Source organism: Tachysurus fulvidraco, chromosome 3, assembly GCF_022655615.1.
Source record: "Tachysurus fulvidraco isolate hzauxx_2018 chromosome 3, HZAU_PFXX_2.0, whole genome shotgun sequence".
Taxonomy (NCBI): Eukaryota; Metazoa; Chordata; class Actinopteri; order Siluriformes; family Bagridae; genus Tachysurus; species Tachysurus fulvidraco.
Genome location: NC_062520.1, coordinates 22,355,222 through 22,374,248, shown reverse-complemented (window position 1 = coordinate 22,374,248; position 19,027 = coordinate 22,355,222). Strand labels below are relative to the sequence as shown.

Here is a 19,027-nt window from a genome sequence, read left to right as displayed (position 1 = left end):
GGAAGTGAAAAACACATGTACTGACACGTCATAAAAAGAATAAACCATTCCACACACAACGTTATCAAAACACATCAGAGGCCATTTAATATTTATCTTGTAACCAGGTTTACATTTATGAAGCAGCTTTTTTGTCAGTTTTTTCTTTTCCATTTTTGTTGAAAGTTCACCAGTTTAAAAACAAACCCTGGTGTCAATGGCATTACATGTAGGAATCCCCCTCCCCCCCAATGTATGAAAATATAATTTAATGCACTTACACAGATACATAATACATAAACTATGCACAACATGTCCAATACTTCCCTCTAGACTGGCAGTATAATACTGTCAAACAGATATATCCATTACAACATTGACGTCCATGCAGTTAGAATGTCATGATTGTGGGTGATTGGCAGATTGGCTCTTGATCAGAGCTTACTCTGCCATCTCTTCTTGTTTTTCCTCTGATACCTCCCAGAGTAGGGTGGTTGATTTTGTACTATATAACTATCCTATTCATTTTAATGCAAGATAACTGCTGGTACACAGAAGACAGGTTGTCCTGTCCGACGTGCCCTCTAGCTGAAAAAAATTACTAACTCTAGGACAGGACATCCCTGAGTTATCATACTGCCACATTAGCAAAACAAAACACTGTTGGTGCAGAAGGCCACCCAAGAAGATGATGGGCAACTCCTCTGCTCTAGTTTTAATATTGGGAAATACAATAACTCAAGTGGCCATCTGAAAGGGGGCTCGGATAGCTCAGTGTCGAAGGACAAAAACCCAATCCGGATTGACTTGTTATACCAAAACTATGGAATGCTGTGGTCTACAGTTCAAGGCAATCAGTTACAACAATCTGAAAAACTAACACACACTTTGGAGCTCTGATGCAAGACAAGAGAAAAGAAAAGCAATCCCTTAGATTGAAAATGTACTCCAACCCCAATAGCAGTGCGTCAGTGTGTAAATTTGACTCAGTGACTCACAGGTTGCTCTCTGCAGTCCCTGACGTGTTGGCAATGGAAACTTCCTAACTAGGTTGGCAACTAGGTGCTACAAAGTGCTTTAGGTCCTGTAGCTGGCAATGGATCAGCTGCGGCGGTCTAGAATGCCACAGAGGTTCTAGAACAAACCAGCCACAACTGGCCTGGGACCCGTGTAACGGCTGTATAAAAAAATACCATTAGTCCACATGGGCAAGATAATGTGTCTAAAATGCTGGCGTTCTGTCACCTGAGATTGCAAATAGGTGTAAAACACGATTTGTCCAAGGGTGAAAAATATGGGATAAAATTTAACTCCAAAAACGAATCTTTAGCCTGGTAAAAACCTTTTAACCGCAAATGCAAACAAATTAAACATGGAAAAAAAGGGATTTGTTTAATATTGGATTATGAAAGTCTATATGCATTTATTATAAGCTACAACTAAAAATGTTCGATATATTCTTATTGGGTAGCACAAACTGTTAGATATTTTCCACCCATCACGTTTTTTTTGCCCCTTTCTCTGGTCAAAAGCCAAAATCATGCTGGTTGAATTTTGATATTGTGGCTTTGACATACATCACATGCTGCCCCAAGTGGTGACAGCAACACTTAGGAACTCATCCCACAGTGATTAAAAGCCTCATCCTATCTCAACGTATCCCAATAATTTCACAATAAGCACCTTAATTCAATTGTAATACAAGACAGCAAAGGAATAATAATTGAATGTGCAAAAGTACAAAACTGCAAACTCTACTATTATACATCATCTCAAAGACACAGAACAGATAACAGGATACAAAAAAAGATGCATGCAATACAAAGCGTAGTGTAAAGGGAGCAAAGGTGCTCCTGGAATTAAGAGGGTAAAAGGGTTTACTATTCACATAAAGGTGGAATGGGCAGGGGGATAAAGAAAACCTCCTAGAGGTATGAAATGATGGTGAGATAGAAAGAGTCTTCCTTATGGAAGAGTTAAATGAAGGGGTAAATGAGGTTTCCTCATGAAGAGGTGAAATGAGGGGACAGCGTCTTCCTCGTGGAGGACAAGGAGGATTAAAGAGGAACAAAGCGGAAAAGGTATCAAATGCAGCCTGCAACAGCTTCTAATAATGGACCGTATGCGTGAAGGATCGGGTTGGCACAGAGGCCCGCTCTACTGCTGCAGCTTGCGCATGATGTCAACAGAGACGGGCGGGTGGAAGTTGACGGTGTGGTGGCGCAGGCCCTGGGAGCTCTTGTAGCTTTTCCCACAGCGGCATTTAAACGGCTTGCGCACACGGATTTGAGTGCGGTGGCCGTTCTTGGCGTGATACTTGATACCGTTCACATTCTGCGAAAGACAAGTCAGCAATATTCAGGATTCAATGACACCATGTTGTCCAGATGTAGCGTAATGTAGATTTCTGCAGTGTGCATACATATTTCTCTGTGATAAGAAAATAGCAGTTGCAATATTTCTTATTATACTCTATAATAAAGCTCATTCTTAATCAAATTAATTGCATCGGTGTCAACCAGAAGAGGATTCATTAACAGGCAAAGGGGATTGATTTGGTTTAATGTTTCGAATCTGGTTTCCCTAAAGGTTTCTTTGTCATTCCTTGCCACACTCTCTGGCTTGCTCATTAAGAAGCTAAATCTGTAAAGCTGCTTTGTAACAATACCAATCATAAAAAAAAGACCATACAAAAATTTTATTGCATTAAACAGTCAGATTTTTTTAGGTGACATTTTGAAACTGGAACTTGAAGGAGCACTAGCTGGGCTCAATCTAGCAGAGCATGGTAATAAGACACTCATCTGGTGTCAAGACCAGGTACACAGAGAACCACTCCAGCCCAAATCAAATCCACATCTAACGCCATGGAAAAATGGCATGAACATGGAAAATCTCCTTCGTGCCTGTCACCAGCCACTTCCTGTGCCTCTTAATGAACACAGCTCTCTCAAGCTGTACATAATTCATCGCGGGAGCATGCGCCAGATGCCAGCGGAAAATCCCATAAAACCTGTGAAAGCCTTGAAGTGGACTGTATGGCCGTAGGAGTCTGTGCGTTCTGAGAGCTTTCATCGTTCTTGAGTGTACGCGGTCAATAGCATTGTTGTTTTTTGAGACGCTCTAACACAGACAGCCTTGTTCTATTGTCTACTGTATAAGACGTTGTTCGTCATGACCCTGGATCAGCACCGCTTACACGCTTCATTGCAAGTTTCTTTCAACGGTCATTGGCGTAGAACATAAAAAGCAGATTGGCGCCTTATTCCTTACCTTGTATCTCTTTTTGCAGCCAGGCACAGGGCAGGCGAAAGGTTTCTCGTCGCCTCCGTTCATGCACATGGAGCTGAGGATGGACTCGGAGCTAATGGCACTTTCGGTGGTCCAAGACTCGTCGCTGTCGGACTCTTCGTAGTCTGCTTCCTCCTCGTCATACTCGCTACCTGAAGGACACACAACAGCGAAAGAAATGCTTTAACCTGGTAGCGTGAATTGCTCACAGGCCTGTGCTTTGCTTTTGTGAGAGCGCAGACATGCTGCCATTGTACTTTTATGGAAAAGAATGCAAGCATGTTGTTAAGGGTTATGGGTTAATGCACAGGAAAAGCATCATGCCAGCAACCAGCATTCCCAAACAAACCCTCACAAATAAAATGCTCTGCACTTCTAATTGTGGAGGAAAGTGAAAAAATAACCTACTAATAAGGACTATGGGAAAATGCTTGCAGTGAATGCAGAAAAGGCAAAATGCAGTGAAAAGCAATAAAATGTCACGAGTGGTTATACCCCAGCACTGCTATATTCTCTATTCAAATTAGTCAGAATGTGTTAAGTAATTGTCTTTAACAGCACGTTTCTGACAGTCGTGCCAGCTGTAACACGAATCACATTTATATTAAATGCAGTCACTGTAATACACTATGTCGGCTTGCATCACACCACTCCGTCATTCGCTATTTTCCTGCATGTGCCGTCATGCTTTATTCACGATTACTTTTATGTATACAATTTTACTTATTTAGTCACTAAAGAATGAACGAAAGTAGATGGAAGCATTACTATTGTGATTTACTTATTTGTATTAATACCTGTATTTTAGTAAATACAACTATTTCACCCCAGTGCAGCTGCACAATGTAAAGCTGAACTGAACAGTTTGATATGTTTCTGGGCCGGCGAGCAGAGAGTAAAACGACAGCTTGAGTAAATGTGCGAGTTTCAGCTTCTCTTGAGGGAGCTACATAATGAAGCAATGTCAAACTCTCAAATCTGATTGGTCAGAAGGTGGCGAGCAATTTGGTTGTAATAATAGTCAATAGTCAGTAACTCAAATCTCATCTTATGCTCATTTGCTTATTCTAATCATTTATTGTTTCTACATCATTTAATTGTAAATCGGAAGCAGTGGTGGCACCATTGGTTAAGGCTCTGACTCCTTGATCAGAGGATCGGGGTTCAAGCTTCAGCACTGCAAGCTGCAACCCCTGGGCCCTTGAGCAAGGCCCTTAACCCTCCCTGCTCCAGGAGCTTTGTATCATAGTTGCCCCTGAGCGTCGACCCCAACCTCCTCAGTTGGGATATGCGAAGAAAAGTATTCCACTGTGCTCTTATGTATATGTGGTGATAATAAAGGCTTCCATGCAAGCCCATTTCATTTAAGCCTAAAATTTATAATAAAATTATTGCTCATGCTAATAAAAATTCCACTTTAACCAAAGTCATAATTGATGTGATGAAGTTTTCTGTAGACACGTATTTATTACGTACAATTATTTTCTTTTTTTTTTTAATAAATTTAAGAAAACTTTAATCGGTAAATTGCTGCAGACGAATAAAATGTGCAGATATTTGCATCAGGCAACGTCACATCAGCTCATTGTTGATGGTCGTCTTATAATAATGTACAGTAAATCGTATTTCTTACTTATTTCACACGTATTGTAATGCATCGATGTGGAAAAAAGTAATAGAACCTGGCATTCTGTTATCCACAGTGGCATGGCGGTGTGATATCCACGCATCAACACACATGATCATTAATTCATCTTCAGTAACTGCTGCGCTCATATAATTGAAGCCATCCTCCCACCCCCACCCCACCCCCGGTCTATGGCCACATGTGAAAGCAGTTTGAATGTGTGCAGCATCTCGAGCCCTTCTTTTTCATATTAGTTTTATTTTTCTTACGTTATTACATTCGTTGGCAGCTGTCGGGTTGCCTGCAGGCCATCTGTGGAACAATCCTTGCTCTAAAATTGCTCTAAAATGTGTGCGCTTGCATAGACTGCAAGTATCAGTCCCAACAATAACACCATTATAATCAAGCACAATATTTCTAATTAGGATCACGGTTAAGATGTAATATCGAAAATGATATATTATAGAATTGTTCCTATTTTTTCTTATGAGAATTTTGACCCAATAAGGACACAGATCTTGTGCCCATCCCCAGTGAAGACATGTGACTCTGTAGCATTTTTTAAGTATAATTTCAGAAGCATGATAAATATGTGGCAGAAATATGTTGGAAACACCCAGCCCTAAAATAATCATACAGATAGGAACAAACCCTTGTAGTATACTCTGTGTGTGTGTGTGTGTGTGTGTGTGTGTGTGTGTGTGTGTGTGTGTGTGTGTGTGTGTGTGTGTGTGTGTGCGTGCGTGCGTGCTCAGTACCTGTGGGAGTGCTGCTCCTGAATGAAGATGAGGGTGTAATAGGTGGGGTCACGGGTGGAGTGAGGTTGCCGCTGGTGTGTCGAGGCGGAGTGGACACACTGTTACGTGATAGGCTTCCTGTCAGAGAGAGGGACAGCTTTGGCTGAACTTTCTTTTTCAGAGACTCATGCTCTCTCCTCGCTGCATCTGTCATGAACCTACAGATGAGAATGCAGAAATAACAAAAACGATCAGAAACCTGCATCAAAAGAGAGACGTGTGTAATGTCTACCAAGGCAGTTGATTCTCTGCGGACGCTTTCATTATCAAACGATTGGGCCCGAGTTGTTCTGTTATGCTGTAAACGCTTTAATAAATGCATGGCACAAAAAAATAAAAAGGTTCACACAAACATTGTTAAAGCTGGTGTGGAATTAACAGACTGCAGTTGGAAACCACATCAAGTGGAGACTCCTCTTTCTACCAGCAGTGAAACAGCATACGAGACCCAATGCGCCCTCTCAGCATGGAGGATCCATTCTGAAACCACGCTATACAGAGAATGTCAGAACACAAGCGTCTTCAGTATGAGGAGCATATGGAGGCTCAGATGCCGGTTTGAAGTCTCTAATAGAGTCATAAACGGACTGGAGCCATTCGAGGGAATCTAAAACACTACCATGCAAAGCAACACTGAAGATTAGAGAACTATAAAGATGAAGAAGGCAGTTAATAATGTTTCGTCAGAAGTACAGTTAGCATGATAATAATTAGCATACGTAATACAAATGTTACACTGACTGCAAAATGGAAGAAAAGAAAAAAAACCAGAAAAAAAAAAGGAAAATGTTGGAGGGGAATTCCTTATTGGTGCTTTATTGTTGTATTATTTATACATAACTTATCAAACAGACCTTTAATATTAAGGACCATAGAAGATTACACACCACATATTATATGATATTCTGTGTATGGTGATGTGTCACCTGTTTATGTAGCTGAGAGCGACGTATGTGGGCTGCTGCAACTCTTGTTTCTCAAGCACGCGAGGATCCGTATCTGAGACAGAAAAAAGGAGAACAAAGGCTGTGAGAGGAAGAGAAAATGGTCAAAAAAAACAACAACCTGTCATAACTTCTGTAAGAATAGCTCGCTTTAAAAAGAGTTTTAAACACCTGTCAGAATGACAGCGACTGTTTGCAGGTTTCCTGAGAAAATGAACCCTGTTACAACGGGAATAACTAGCAGAACTCAGTGCAAACTTTGCGTGAGAGTGTGAGGAGCTAATTACGTGGTAACAACTTTTTTCCATGAAGGCACTCATTTCGAGCGTGGACTATCCCCAAAGCGTATATAAAGTGAATCTATTACTCATTTCATAGTCTCACCCAGTGGTTCTCTAAGATTCCTGCCACTCACCAACCCTCCAATCGCTCCCAGATGGCAATTAACTTCATTAATAAAGTTTCTGTCATTAAATGTAAATGAGCAGCAGAATTAGTCAGAGGTCCTCACTAAATATGCGGAAAGTAGAGTTGGTCTTTCCAGGCATTTTGGTTACATGTTGATTTCACTAAAATCACTAACACACTCTCACTTACACACACACACACACACACACACACACACACACACACACACACACACACACACACACACACACACACACACACACACCCTCTCACACACTGAGTTGGGTACATGTTTAGACCACATTAGACACACTTGTGCAACTTCATACAGTGCATTCCAGACATCTGGTGTGCTGCACTTTAGTGCTGGTGTACATCAGCACGCTTTGTGTTTAGAAGCCTATCCAGATATCCAGCCTATTGGTCTAGTGTGCAAGATATGGTTGGGAATGTGAACCTTAAATAGGTTTAACCTGGTCGAATCTCACAGCGGGAGAACAACACTGCTCCTGAATCAGAATCACCAAGGAAGCTTTAGCCCTCAGCGTTCCACAGACTGGACTGAGTGGACTAATTGCTAAAGTTCTGCTGCCCCCTAGTGTGAAGAAATATTAAACACCCTCGAAGTGGCGGGGTCTATAACCTAAAAGCTATGCAGCCCTGCATTTTTGGGAAGCTTTTATTACAAGAGAATCCACAGGTCCCAGAGCTTCATGTCCACTCTGTGTTTAACGTAGCCCACAGTTTCACTACCCTGCCAGGGTAATTGTTTTCAGATGCCCACCTCTGCAGGCATTCTGCAACACTATTAACACAAATGTTGCACAAAAAGGACTTCAGCTAATCAAGGCCTAAACACCCCCCCCCATGTGCGCACACACGCACACACACACACACACACACACACACACACACACTCACTACAATGTGTCTTAATGCTTCTTTTTATCCTGCTGCTGTGAGTAAACACATTTTCTCTCTGTTTAAACTAAACCATATTTGTCTCAGTTCTTCAGAAACCACACAATTTCCCTGAAGAGAAAAAGCAAGCCAGTGTGTGTGTGAATCTGAAGCACAATTCCGGCCAGCGTGGCATCACACACTCACCAGCACCTCATAATTACACAGGCATGCAGACAGTACCACCTGGTATTCGCCCGAGCCACAGCGCCAAAGGGCAGAGAGCTCTTTAGACGGCTGCTATAAGGGCTCTATACTCGATTGGAGTGTTGGTTTAGGTAGCGTTGTGTGTTGTGAGTCACTGGCACCGCAACGCTGAGCACTTTGACACTATGAACTCTTACTGAAGTGTTTCATTAGTCTGGAAGCATGGAGTAAGAGATTTTGACACTTTGCAGTCCCGCACACACGTACAGACACATTAAGATCAGCATTATTCTTCTGCACCCGAACAGAGGGTGGGAAACACACACACATCCTCAACAGCCACACAATTAGCCATAGATCAATCCCCCGACACACTCTGTAAATCACATGCTGGCATCCGGAGGCCAATCAGGGAACTGGCGCAGCAGCCTACCAGATCCCAGCTCAGGAGAGAGAGAGAGGTGGTCCAGCACACAGGCAGGTGGTCCACTGTGGTGGTCTTGTCTCCTTTTTTATCTCTGACACACACATACACACACATTTTGTCCATTGAGACTAAGCCAGAGATCACGTAAAATGCTTATTATGGTTAGGAAACCGAGAGTGAATGAGTGAAAAGGACAGAAGGAGAGAGAAGTACCACAGCCCATCACAGACACAGGAAGGAATGAGTGAGGCTGAGCAGAATTCCTTCTTTTCTCCTCCTCCTCTTCCACCTCATAATAAAACCAGCACCAATCCTGCTATGGAAAGAAGGCTAGGTATCACAGTGTGAACATGCAAGTGTGTGTAAGGAGCTGAAGCAGCACACCGAACGCATTCATTAGAACGAAGCCATAAACGCAGGCATGTTCGCCTCATTGGCTCTTTATGTACCTCATCCTGTTTTCCTCACTCTACCTCTCAGCCAGCACAAACACTCTCTGCTGTTCAGACATGACTGCCTCCCAGCGTCCTCCCTCCTCCTCTACTCTGCTCTCCCAGTTCACTGTGGGATGCCTTCGTGTGGCCCTCATCATGGTGACATGTTTACTACAAAGGCCCCTGTCTGGGAGTAAAGACTTGTGACCAGAGACCAGGAACAACAATCCAGCCATGTCTTGCATTGAGTGCATTCATGGACACTATATTTATTCATCTGGCAAGACGATATTACTGCAACGTGTCACCATGACACGTCAGCGTCAGGTTCCCACATGGCATTTTGATAAAATCCTATTACCCAAATTAGGAACAACTGCCCACCTCAACCAAGCAGAGGTAATATGAGGCCTTCCTGTCGTTAGCCATGGCTAGTGAGAAACAGCGCTGGGCTGAGCTTATTCTCGGACGCCCTCACTCATGCTGGAGTCCAATGGAACTGGAAGAACAACGAATAAGTGGGGTGCTATGAAGTAGAGGGGGTAATTAGCTCAGCCAGGTGCAGCTATGAGAGGACCACAAACTGCTCCACAAATTTATTATTTCCGCTGAGCTTTTGGGGATGCATTCCAGGTGCCCTAAATGAGCCCCTGGTTCAGAGAGGCCGAGAAAGTCTCATTGTTCCAGATGACTGAAGATGCAGTTGGGACAAGGCAAAGATATTGTTAGTGTCAATGTTACCTGAGCAAGAGAACTCGGATCAATGCTCAAGATAAGATGAGGTGTTTGTTTTGTCATGCTCAAATATGAAGTGGTTTTTAAGTGGTGTAAGTAAAAATGGTCCTAACATGAGAAGACTGCAAGATTGTGGAGCATTTTTTACTTCCTCAACAAAACTCCATCTAAATAAATGTGCGTCAAATAATTATTGTTTTGAAGCCTAGACAACAGATGTACACTAGGTAACAGCCCCAGTCCTCCTGGGAGTGTTATCTTTCATTCACGGCCTTATCTGAGAGTCTATTTAAGATCATCGTTGAATGTCGTGTCTCTTGTGCAACCACCATCCGTGAAAAGCAAGTAATAAACAACTAAGGGCCTTGAGAAAAAGAAAGGGAGACGCCTAAGAAGGCTATCAACTGATCAAATACAAGCCCAGCACCATGTGTTGTTATATAACAAATATGGGGAGTGCAATAAAACCTACAGTTGAGGTGACTATCTGAAATGTCTTGAGGATTTAATAGGCATCAACACCGAGACACAGCAGTTTTCTTCTGTGAAAAGTGCCCATTGCTCTGATACCCATTTTAAAATCTTCATCTCTTTGACTGTCAATGTGTGTGTGTGTGTGTGTGTGTGTGTGTGTGTGTGTGTGTGTGTGTGTGTGTGTGTGTGTGTGTGTGTTTGTAAGCCTCTCTGACCAGCACAGTATTTGCATTAATCTTATACACAATCAGAACTTGGTAAGTCGGTTTATTGACATAGAAGTGTTTGTTTTTGCAGATATTAGGAAAAGAAGCTTGGATACCCTGTATAATGTTGTATAAGGCTGATGTTCGATCATATCCATCTGAATCCGGGCTTATTGATTTATAGACACAAAACATGAAAATCCTTGTCTTTTCAAAAATTCTCATTTGAGTCTAAAAACTGTTTTTTTTTCCTGACCTATTTTTACTGGTTAAAGATTCTAGACTGTTTAGAGAGTTACCGAGAAGGACAGAGCTGTTGGCATGTAGTTAATGTTACCGTACGTTTCACTTCTATCAGGTGAAAGCCACATTAGTTAATTGCTGGTCACCAAGACTTTGCTCTGTCTTTTGAAATTTAACTTAAATTAAAAAAAGAAAATCTTGTACTGACGTTTTTCTCTGTGAAATACTAGACACAATGTACGATAATCCATGAGCCATGATCAAAAAGACAATACGTGGGCTCAGCCATAATCCAAAACATTAACAATAGAACATACAGAATCACATTACGTTTTGTTTTATCAGGTTCGCGGCCCTACGGCACTTTTACCTTTCTTGCATTAAAAACAATGCTATAGTGCTTTGCGTTTGTCCAAACACACAAAGCTTGAAACAACACTAAGAGAGAGAAACAGCGCCACCTAGTGAAAATGCTTCCCTGGACCTTCATTTTAGCCTGGTACTAATTAAAGCAGAGAATGTGTTTGAGCAGCAGGTCCCCAGATGAGGAGGAAGAGAGGCCAGAATCTGCCAGCGCACCCTGTAATTAGGCTTCCTCGCCCTTTGCAGAGTGTGCCAGATTTTGCACTTTGCTGTGAGCGAGGCGGGAGGAAGGAGTGGTTCCAAGGAATTTTTTTTAAAACTCAAGAGACCACTAATTACCTCATTACTGACCAATAAGGCCGATCACACTTTTAACTCACACCTACAATCCATACGGGCCACATCATCCATACAAAGCAACTAATAAGCAAGTAAGAACCTTGAGAGAGAGAGAGAGAGAGAGAGAGAGAGAGAGAGAGAGAGAGAGAGAGAGAGAGAGAGAGAGAGAGAGAGAGAGAGGGAGGCCTGAGAGGCTTTTAACACATCAAACAGAAACACAAAACCATACACTGTTATAGCAAATACAGGAATGTGCAATAAAAGGTACAGGTGAGCTGAGTCTATCTGAAATGAGCTAATGTTTGCCAGCAGAGAGACACAGCAATTTCTTCCAACAAGTCAGTAGAAGCTCAGAAATTGGGGACCCGGCTTTTGCGCTGATGCCGTTATAAGATGAAGTGTACTTCGTTTCTTTACTAGTGACTGTGTGTGGTAGTTCCTTTTAACTGATTACACACAACCCAAACTAGCCACATTAATTCAGTTTAATGACCGCTACATTCTGTAAATATGCAGTTTGTTTGTCGTGAGATTAGGAAAGAGTTTAGAAATGCGTTCATTTCAAAACTGACTCTCTGAAAACACTACACTGACTAACCTCAAGCTAAACCTGTACAATTAGACTGGGGTAGGAACATGTCTATCTGACACTGGGCTTAGAGGTTTCTTCTATGTTTTACAGGTATATGTATTAAGACATGTCGTTGTCTGGCTGCTGCCTGGTCGAGTTCGCCACAGCAGATCGTTATTTGATTTTGGCTCAGGTTTTACACCGAATGTCCTTCCTGATGCGGCCCATCCATTTTACATGTAATAAAACATTATGAGTGAATGCAGCAACATTAAAGGTGCACAGGGATTTTTGTATTTCTTTACACTAATAACATTCCATTTGTCCTTTAGTACTAATAATTAGGTCTAGATTTATAGTATAGATTACCGTGCAAATCACTGGCCAATACAATGACACAACTGAGACTGTAGCTCTGTGGTTGAAAAATTGTTCACTGCACTTAAAAATAAGTTTATATAAAATTCAGTTGAGCCTAAAAGAGGAATCACAGCCACAGAAATTCATACCGCATTAACCTTGGAACATTTACACTGAAAATGGCAATCATGCTGCTTTAGAAATTTCATATATATATATATTTTTTACTATATAATTACCTCTCCCCTGTGTTGTTTTGTTTGTCTACTTAAAAGTAACTGTATACTGTCCAGGTTCCGGCTAAATCGGAGACTGAGAAGACAAGAGAAATCTTCAGAGAAGCGTAGTGTGTGTAGCAGGCTTGCAGTGCACATCAACATAAATCAACATTGTCTTAACTCATGGACAAACAGTTTTCTGTTTATTTATTTATTTTTTTAATTAAAAAATTTTATAATTTCATTTCTAAATTAAAAATGTATTAAATGAATTGACAAATTTTTAACTGCTAATAAATAACGTTTTGCAGACCCCTTTATCCAGAGTAACGTATAGATGTGCTTTGCAGTCTCCTTTAAACATGTCCTCGTGATAGTACAAATAGCTCAGGGTCTAAGAAATAGAAAGTGTACATCGGGTTTAGTATAGTGATGCATAATGTGTTCATTTAGATGCTTACTGAAGGTTTTAGTCCTCATTTGTGTTTAAGGTGTCATTTTAAAAAGCTCTTTATAGGCTGCAAAGACATTATACACTAATTCATAAATTCATTGAAGCAGAAGTGGCTTATACCTGAGCATATATCCCCCTCTGTTGGTCAAAAGCAGGTCAGTGCAACAGCATCTGCAGAAGCACGATGGCTGCCATGGCCAACACACAAGCAAAAGTTAATGCTTATTATTTGTTAATAGATGAGGCAGTGATGAGTAACAGTTCAGGTCTAGACAGCATCGATAAAAATGTTGATGAACATCAGGAATACACGGGAGGCCTGCTCGAAATAAGTAATAAATCGCTGCATTATTTATCACTAACGTTGTACTGCAGGCTTTCAGAAGAAAAACTGCAGAAGATGGACAACATCTTCAGAAAGCCCCACATCAGCATATGACTCACGGTCTTAAAATGCATTGCTGAAACCATAATTGCTGAGCACCTCACATTAAAAGCAAACATCATGAAAAGGTTTGTAATTAGCTATAAATTAAATTAAGAATATTTTATAACAAACCTAAGATTCAGTTTTTGTAATAGATGATAACACAAATCAGGAGATGACTCTACTGTAAAATGAAGTTTCTTCTGTCCAGGACTAACTGCCTCAAACCGAGATGGATGACTGTGACACAGAGCAGTAGAAGATGTCCAGCTGTCTGCTCTCCACTAAGTCTATTCTGATTGGTTGAGAGTCATGTCAATCAGGCACAAAAGAGCAGAAACCCCCCTGCAGGTGGGTTTCTCATTACAAATCCTTTCATACTCGGCCACCAGGCAAATTCTCCAGGAGACAAACAGCCAGGGAATCACATTACAGGAGTAGAGATTAGACAGACACTTCAGCTCACACATCAAACCAACACAGCACAAATTCAGTGCTGATAATTAACATAATGAAAGAGTGATTACAGTGAAAGAAAGTACTCACAAGAGAATTCCTAAAGAACTGGCGAATCAGGTGGGCTTCAGCATTAATTAACTCTGTGTTGTGCAAAAACTAAAAATATTTCAACAAACGGTTATGCTAGCTCTTTGACACGGCTTTGCATGGGTAATATCATTCATTTCAACCTTTTTAAAAATTTATGTCTGCATCAATGTCGGCTTTACACAAAATCTTACCTTAAACCACAAACATAAGGAAATATCCAGTAGTATTATTCTAAGAAAGCACATAAGCATCTAATATGCATACATGCAAACTTATTCAGTTTGTCCTTAATGAAAACCGCAATGACCGATGAACAATATGCAAGTTCTCATCTTATTCCCCTTTTGGTTTGCATAGTCAGATTTAATTGTGTATTTGAATACTGAAAACTAAACTGGTTCATCCAAGAATACGTAATTAATCTCAAAAAGATTGTATCATTATTAATTTAACCTCTCCTCAACATTAATGCATAGTTTAACACCTTTTTGCATCACACAAAAAGAACATTAGTATATTGAAAGGTATATTGGGAAGTCGTGGCCTAATGGTTAGAGATTTTGACTCCTAACCCTAAGGTTTTGGGGGGTCGAGTCTCGGGCCGGCAATACCACGACTGAGGTGCCCTTGAGCAAGGCACCAACCACCACCAGCCCCCGCTCCCCGGGCGCCGCAGCATACCCACTGCTCTGGGTGTGTGTTCACGGTGTGTGTGTGTTCACTGCTGTGTGTGTGCACTTTGGATGGGTAAAATGCAGAGAACAAATTCTGAGTATGGATCACGATACTTAGCTGTATGTCACTATTTCTAGTTTTCTGTTACAAGGAATCGCTTTCTATAAATGTTGATCATGTTTGCACCTCTTAGCCCTATGTGAATATTCAACACAGAGAGTGACCCTGATTAACTCAAGCAGAGCTGCAGAACAAACAGGAAACAAACAGCAGCTGCTTAACCACCAGCACTACAGCCAAACAACAATAATGGGAGGAGGTAAAGAGGAGAGGATGCAGAAGAAATACAACAACAGAAAAGGATAGGACACACCATATTGTATTGTTTATACTCCTCATTCTCTACATATATTGTACCTTACATACATCTGCAGCATTTTATTTATGTGTATCTATATATACACCTTACTGTACATTTTGCCTAATATTTCACATTCACACTCATATATGCTATAGCCTTTATATTTATTCACTGTACATATGTTTACATATATAGCTATATATTATATGCTGTACATATCTTTACACACACACACACACACACACACACACACACACACACACACATATATTACATGCTGTACATATGTTTACATATATATCTATATCTATCTATCTATCTATCTATCTATCTATCTATCTATCTATCTATCTATCTATCTATTACATATATATTACATGCTGTACATATGTTTACATATATATCTATATCTATCTATCTATCTATCTATCTATCTATCTATCTATCTATCTATCTATTACACATATATTACATGCTGTACATATGTTTTCATATATATATTACATGCTGTACACATGTTTACATATTTATCTATATATATTACATTACATGCTGTACATATGTTTACATATTTATCTGTCTATTTGCACAAGTGCTACTCTTTGCACTTCTGGTTGATGCCTAACTGGATTTCGTTGCTGTGTACCTGTAGTATATATAAAGTTCTATCTATCTATCTATCTATCTATCTATCTATCTATCTATCTATCTATCTATCTATCTATCTATCTATCTATCCCCCCTCTCTCTCTATCCACCCCCCTCTATCCATCCCGCTCTCTATCTATCCATCCCTCTTTCCATCTATCTATCCATCCCTCTCTCTTTCTATCCATCTCTCTATATATCTGTCTATCCATCCCTCTCTCCATCATTCCTTCTCGCTCTCTATCATCCCTCTCTCTATATCCCTCTCTCTCTCTATCCATCCATCCATCCATTCCTCTCTGTCTCTCTCTCTCTCTATTTATCTATCTATCTATACAACCAGGGTTGGGAACCAGTGGGGTAGGGTATTTATAAATAGCCTTCCATAAAAACTATTGTCACAAACATGTTCTCTCTGGGGTAAACAATGTCAAATATGTTTATTGGTGGAACCAAATATTAAACTGCAATAAATAAATAAACCGGGTAATAGTGCTTTTTATAAATATCTCATCAGATATGTTGCAATGTGGCACCAGGTAGCTACTAATACACATTCATTCATATCTCCCAGATTGTGTTTGTTACCATAACCTCTCCAAAACACGGCTAATGTGAACTAAGGAGCGTGTCAACGTTACTGAGCAGCGACGCGGAAGAATCCGTTAACTCTTAGCTACCTAGCTAACGGGAGCTAAGACTTAGCTCGTTTGGATTTAGCCAACTTTTCAGTGGCGTTGATATGGCAGTCTTCTGTCATGTCGAATATATAACGGTGTAAGTAACGTGCTAAGCGTCGGCTATCTATGTGGAGTGCGGGTGCGGTGTTTTCAGCTCAGGCCTATAGCACAGAGATAGCAAGCGCTGGGCGTTTAGCGTCGACTGGGCGGAAAAGTTAACAGCGTGTGTGTGTATGTCGTTTCCGGAGAACAGTGCTTGTGTACCCAAAACGGCTTGAATTACAATCTCAGTCTGGCCAAGCTGATGTAAGGCCGCCGTGTTTAGCTACAAGAGCTCTGTATCAACGCTACCACACCTAGCAACAGCAGCGCGGGGACGCAGGAAGTAGCCGGCCGAGTCCCGGCCATTGCGTATTGGCGCTCGGAGGCTCATCGCTGTGGCTGTGTGTGTATGTGTGTGTGTGTGTGTGTGTGTGTGTGTGTGTGTGTGTGTGTGTGTGTGTGTGTGTGTGTGTGTGTGTGTGTGTGTGTGTGTGCACTCACCGATGTGGCTGTCCTCGATGTGGACGATCAGCTCCGCCAGGGAGTCGAAATGCAGCCCGCAGCCTCCAAACCGGCACGTATTAGAGAAAAAGGAGGCAGCGGCGATGCCTGTCATGGTGGTTGCAACATTGAGCGCGATGGCGAGCGGAAAGGAAGCGGCACGTAGGCACGCACACCGGCGGGCAGACACACTCAAATACGCATACGCGCGCGCGCACACACACACACACACACACACACACACACACACACACACACACACAGCTGGAGCAGCTGCACGAGGAGGGGGAGGGGGAGGGGATGGGCCATTAGCGGCTCTCGCTCTGACGTCACACTACCGGACCTGTTGATGATCGCAGGTTTTTACACGTTTGCATTCGGATATACTTTTACACGTAAATGTAACACTTTAGAAGCAAGATACACAAAGAGATTGAATATTTTGTTGTGCTTCACTAGACAACGTAATATTTAGAAATTTGTGGGTGTGTGTATGTGTATATGTGTATGTGTGTGTCTGTGTGTATGTGTATGTCTGTGTGAGTATGTGTGTGTGTGTGTCTGTGTATATGTGTGTCTGTGTATATGTGTGTGTGTTTATTTGAATGTCTGTGTGTACTGTATGTGTGTGTACTGTATGTGTGTGTGTGTATGTTTGTTATAGACATTTGTTATTCAAGCAAATTTCGCTTATATGAATACAAAAGTAGAATGTGGCACACTGGCAATTCTACAAATTAAGGATTCCTTTCACACATTAAATGAAATGAAGTGAAGTGACGTGACATACGGCTAAGTATGGTAATCCATATCCTAAACAGAATGCGTTCTCTGCATTTAACCCATCTAAAGTGCACACACACAGCAGTGAACACACACACACACACACACACACACACACACCGTGAACACACACCCGGAGCAGAGGGTGAAATGGTGTATAAAACACTTTACCGTCTGTTTAAAAAAAAAAAAAAGCCTTACTGTATGTTTCTTCTCAGATACAAAAGAGTATATGATGCAATTCTGAACTTTTGCCACTAGGCGGAAGTGTCAGTCTTAAAACCAGAAATCAGGTGTGCCAACTAGTCTCATTACGCTCTAGTTTACAAACTACCTCAGACAAAGATCAAGAGAAGATCATGGATTTACACTTTATGGCTAAAAGTGTTCGGACACCTGATTTTCACACCCAAACCTGATTCTTTCCCTAACTGTTTTTTGTAAAGTTGGAATAACACAGTTATATAGGATGCCTTTGAATGCAGTAGAATTAAGTGAAAGTGACGTGACATACGGCTAAGTACGGTGACCCATACTCAGAATTCGTTCTCTGCATTTGACCCATCCAAAGTGCACACACACAGCAGTGAACACACACACACCGTGAACACACACCCGGAGCAGTGAGCAGCCATTTATGCTGCAGCACCCGGGGAGCAGTTGGGGGGTTCGGTGCCTTGCTCAAGGGCTAGTCGTGGCCAGCCCGAGACTCGAACCCACAACCTTAGGATTACGACTTGCCCTTGAGGGAAGGTGAAATGCTTGTGATGACAGGGAATGCCCAAAGCAGGGTTCAAACCACAGAGGCTAAACACCCCAACTTGTGCGACTGAAGCTCTACCACTTACACCAAGCAGACACCTTACAGCCTTCCTTCATTGGAACTTACAGGATTAAGCATGTTCCAGCATGAGAAGTGAGGTCAATATAAACATGGTTTGAGTAGAATGGTGTGGAGGATCTCTAGTGGCAGATCTCTAGTGGCCTGCATGAAGCCCTGACTTCAACCCCACTGAACACCATTGGGATAAACTGGAATGCACAGCAGGTCTATTCACCTGACATCAGAGCATAGACTCGGTGTTGTCTTTGATCCGTAGTTTTATGCATGCAGTTTCTATTCCAGTGTCAGACAATCATTAGGAATTTTAAACAATAATTCTTTATCAGACACACTTAGGCCGTTACCAGTAACAAAAAATGGTAGATCAGCTATTATTGAAATGTATGCCTATTGAACTATATAGTAATTGCTGTATATTGCAATTAGAAAAGAAATGTATTCATAGATCTGGAAAATATTTCCAAATAATTCATATTTCATATAAAATATATTCTTATTAATTAATTATCATTAATTTGATTACATGTATGCTTTTCTATA

At 41.3% G+C, this 19,027-nt stretch overlaps 1 protein-coding gene across 1 annotated transcript; it reads right to left on the bottom strand.

Annotated features, from left to right (window-relative positions):
* Positions 1-61: 61 nt before the first annotated feature.
* On the bottom strand, positions 62-17,126 carry jazf1b (JAZF zinc finger 1b). The gene is made up of 5 exons (XM_027148763.2): positions 16,861-17,126; positions 6,621-6,693; positions 5,656-5,852; positions 3,253-3,422; positions 62-2,313 (listed from the first exon to the last, which is right to left on the bottom strand). The coding sequence occupies exons 1-5, from the start codon at positions 16,973-16,975 to the stop codon at positions 2,137-2,139; spliced, it is 732 nt and encodes a 243-aa protein (XP_027004564.1). The 5' UTR covers positions 16,976-17,126; the 3' UTR covers positions 62-2,136.
* Positions 17,127-19,027: the final 1,901 nt, after the last annotated feature.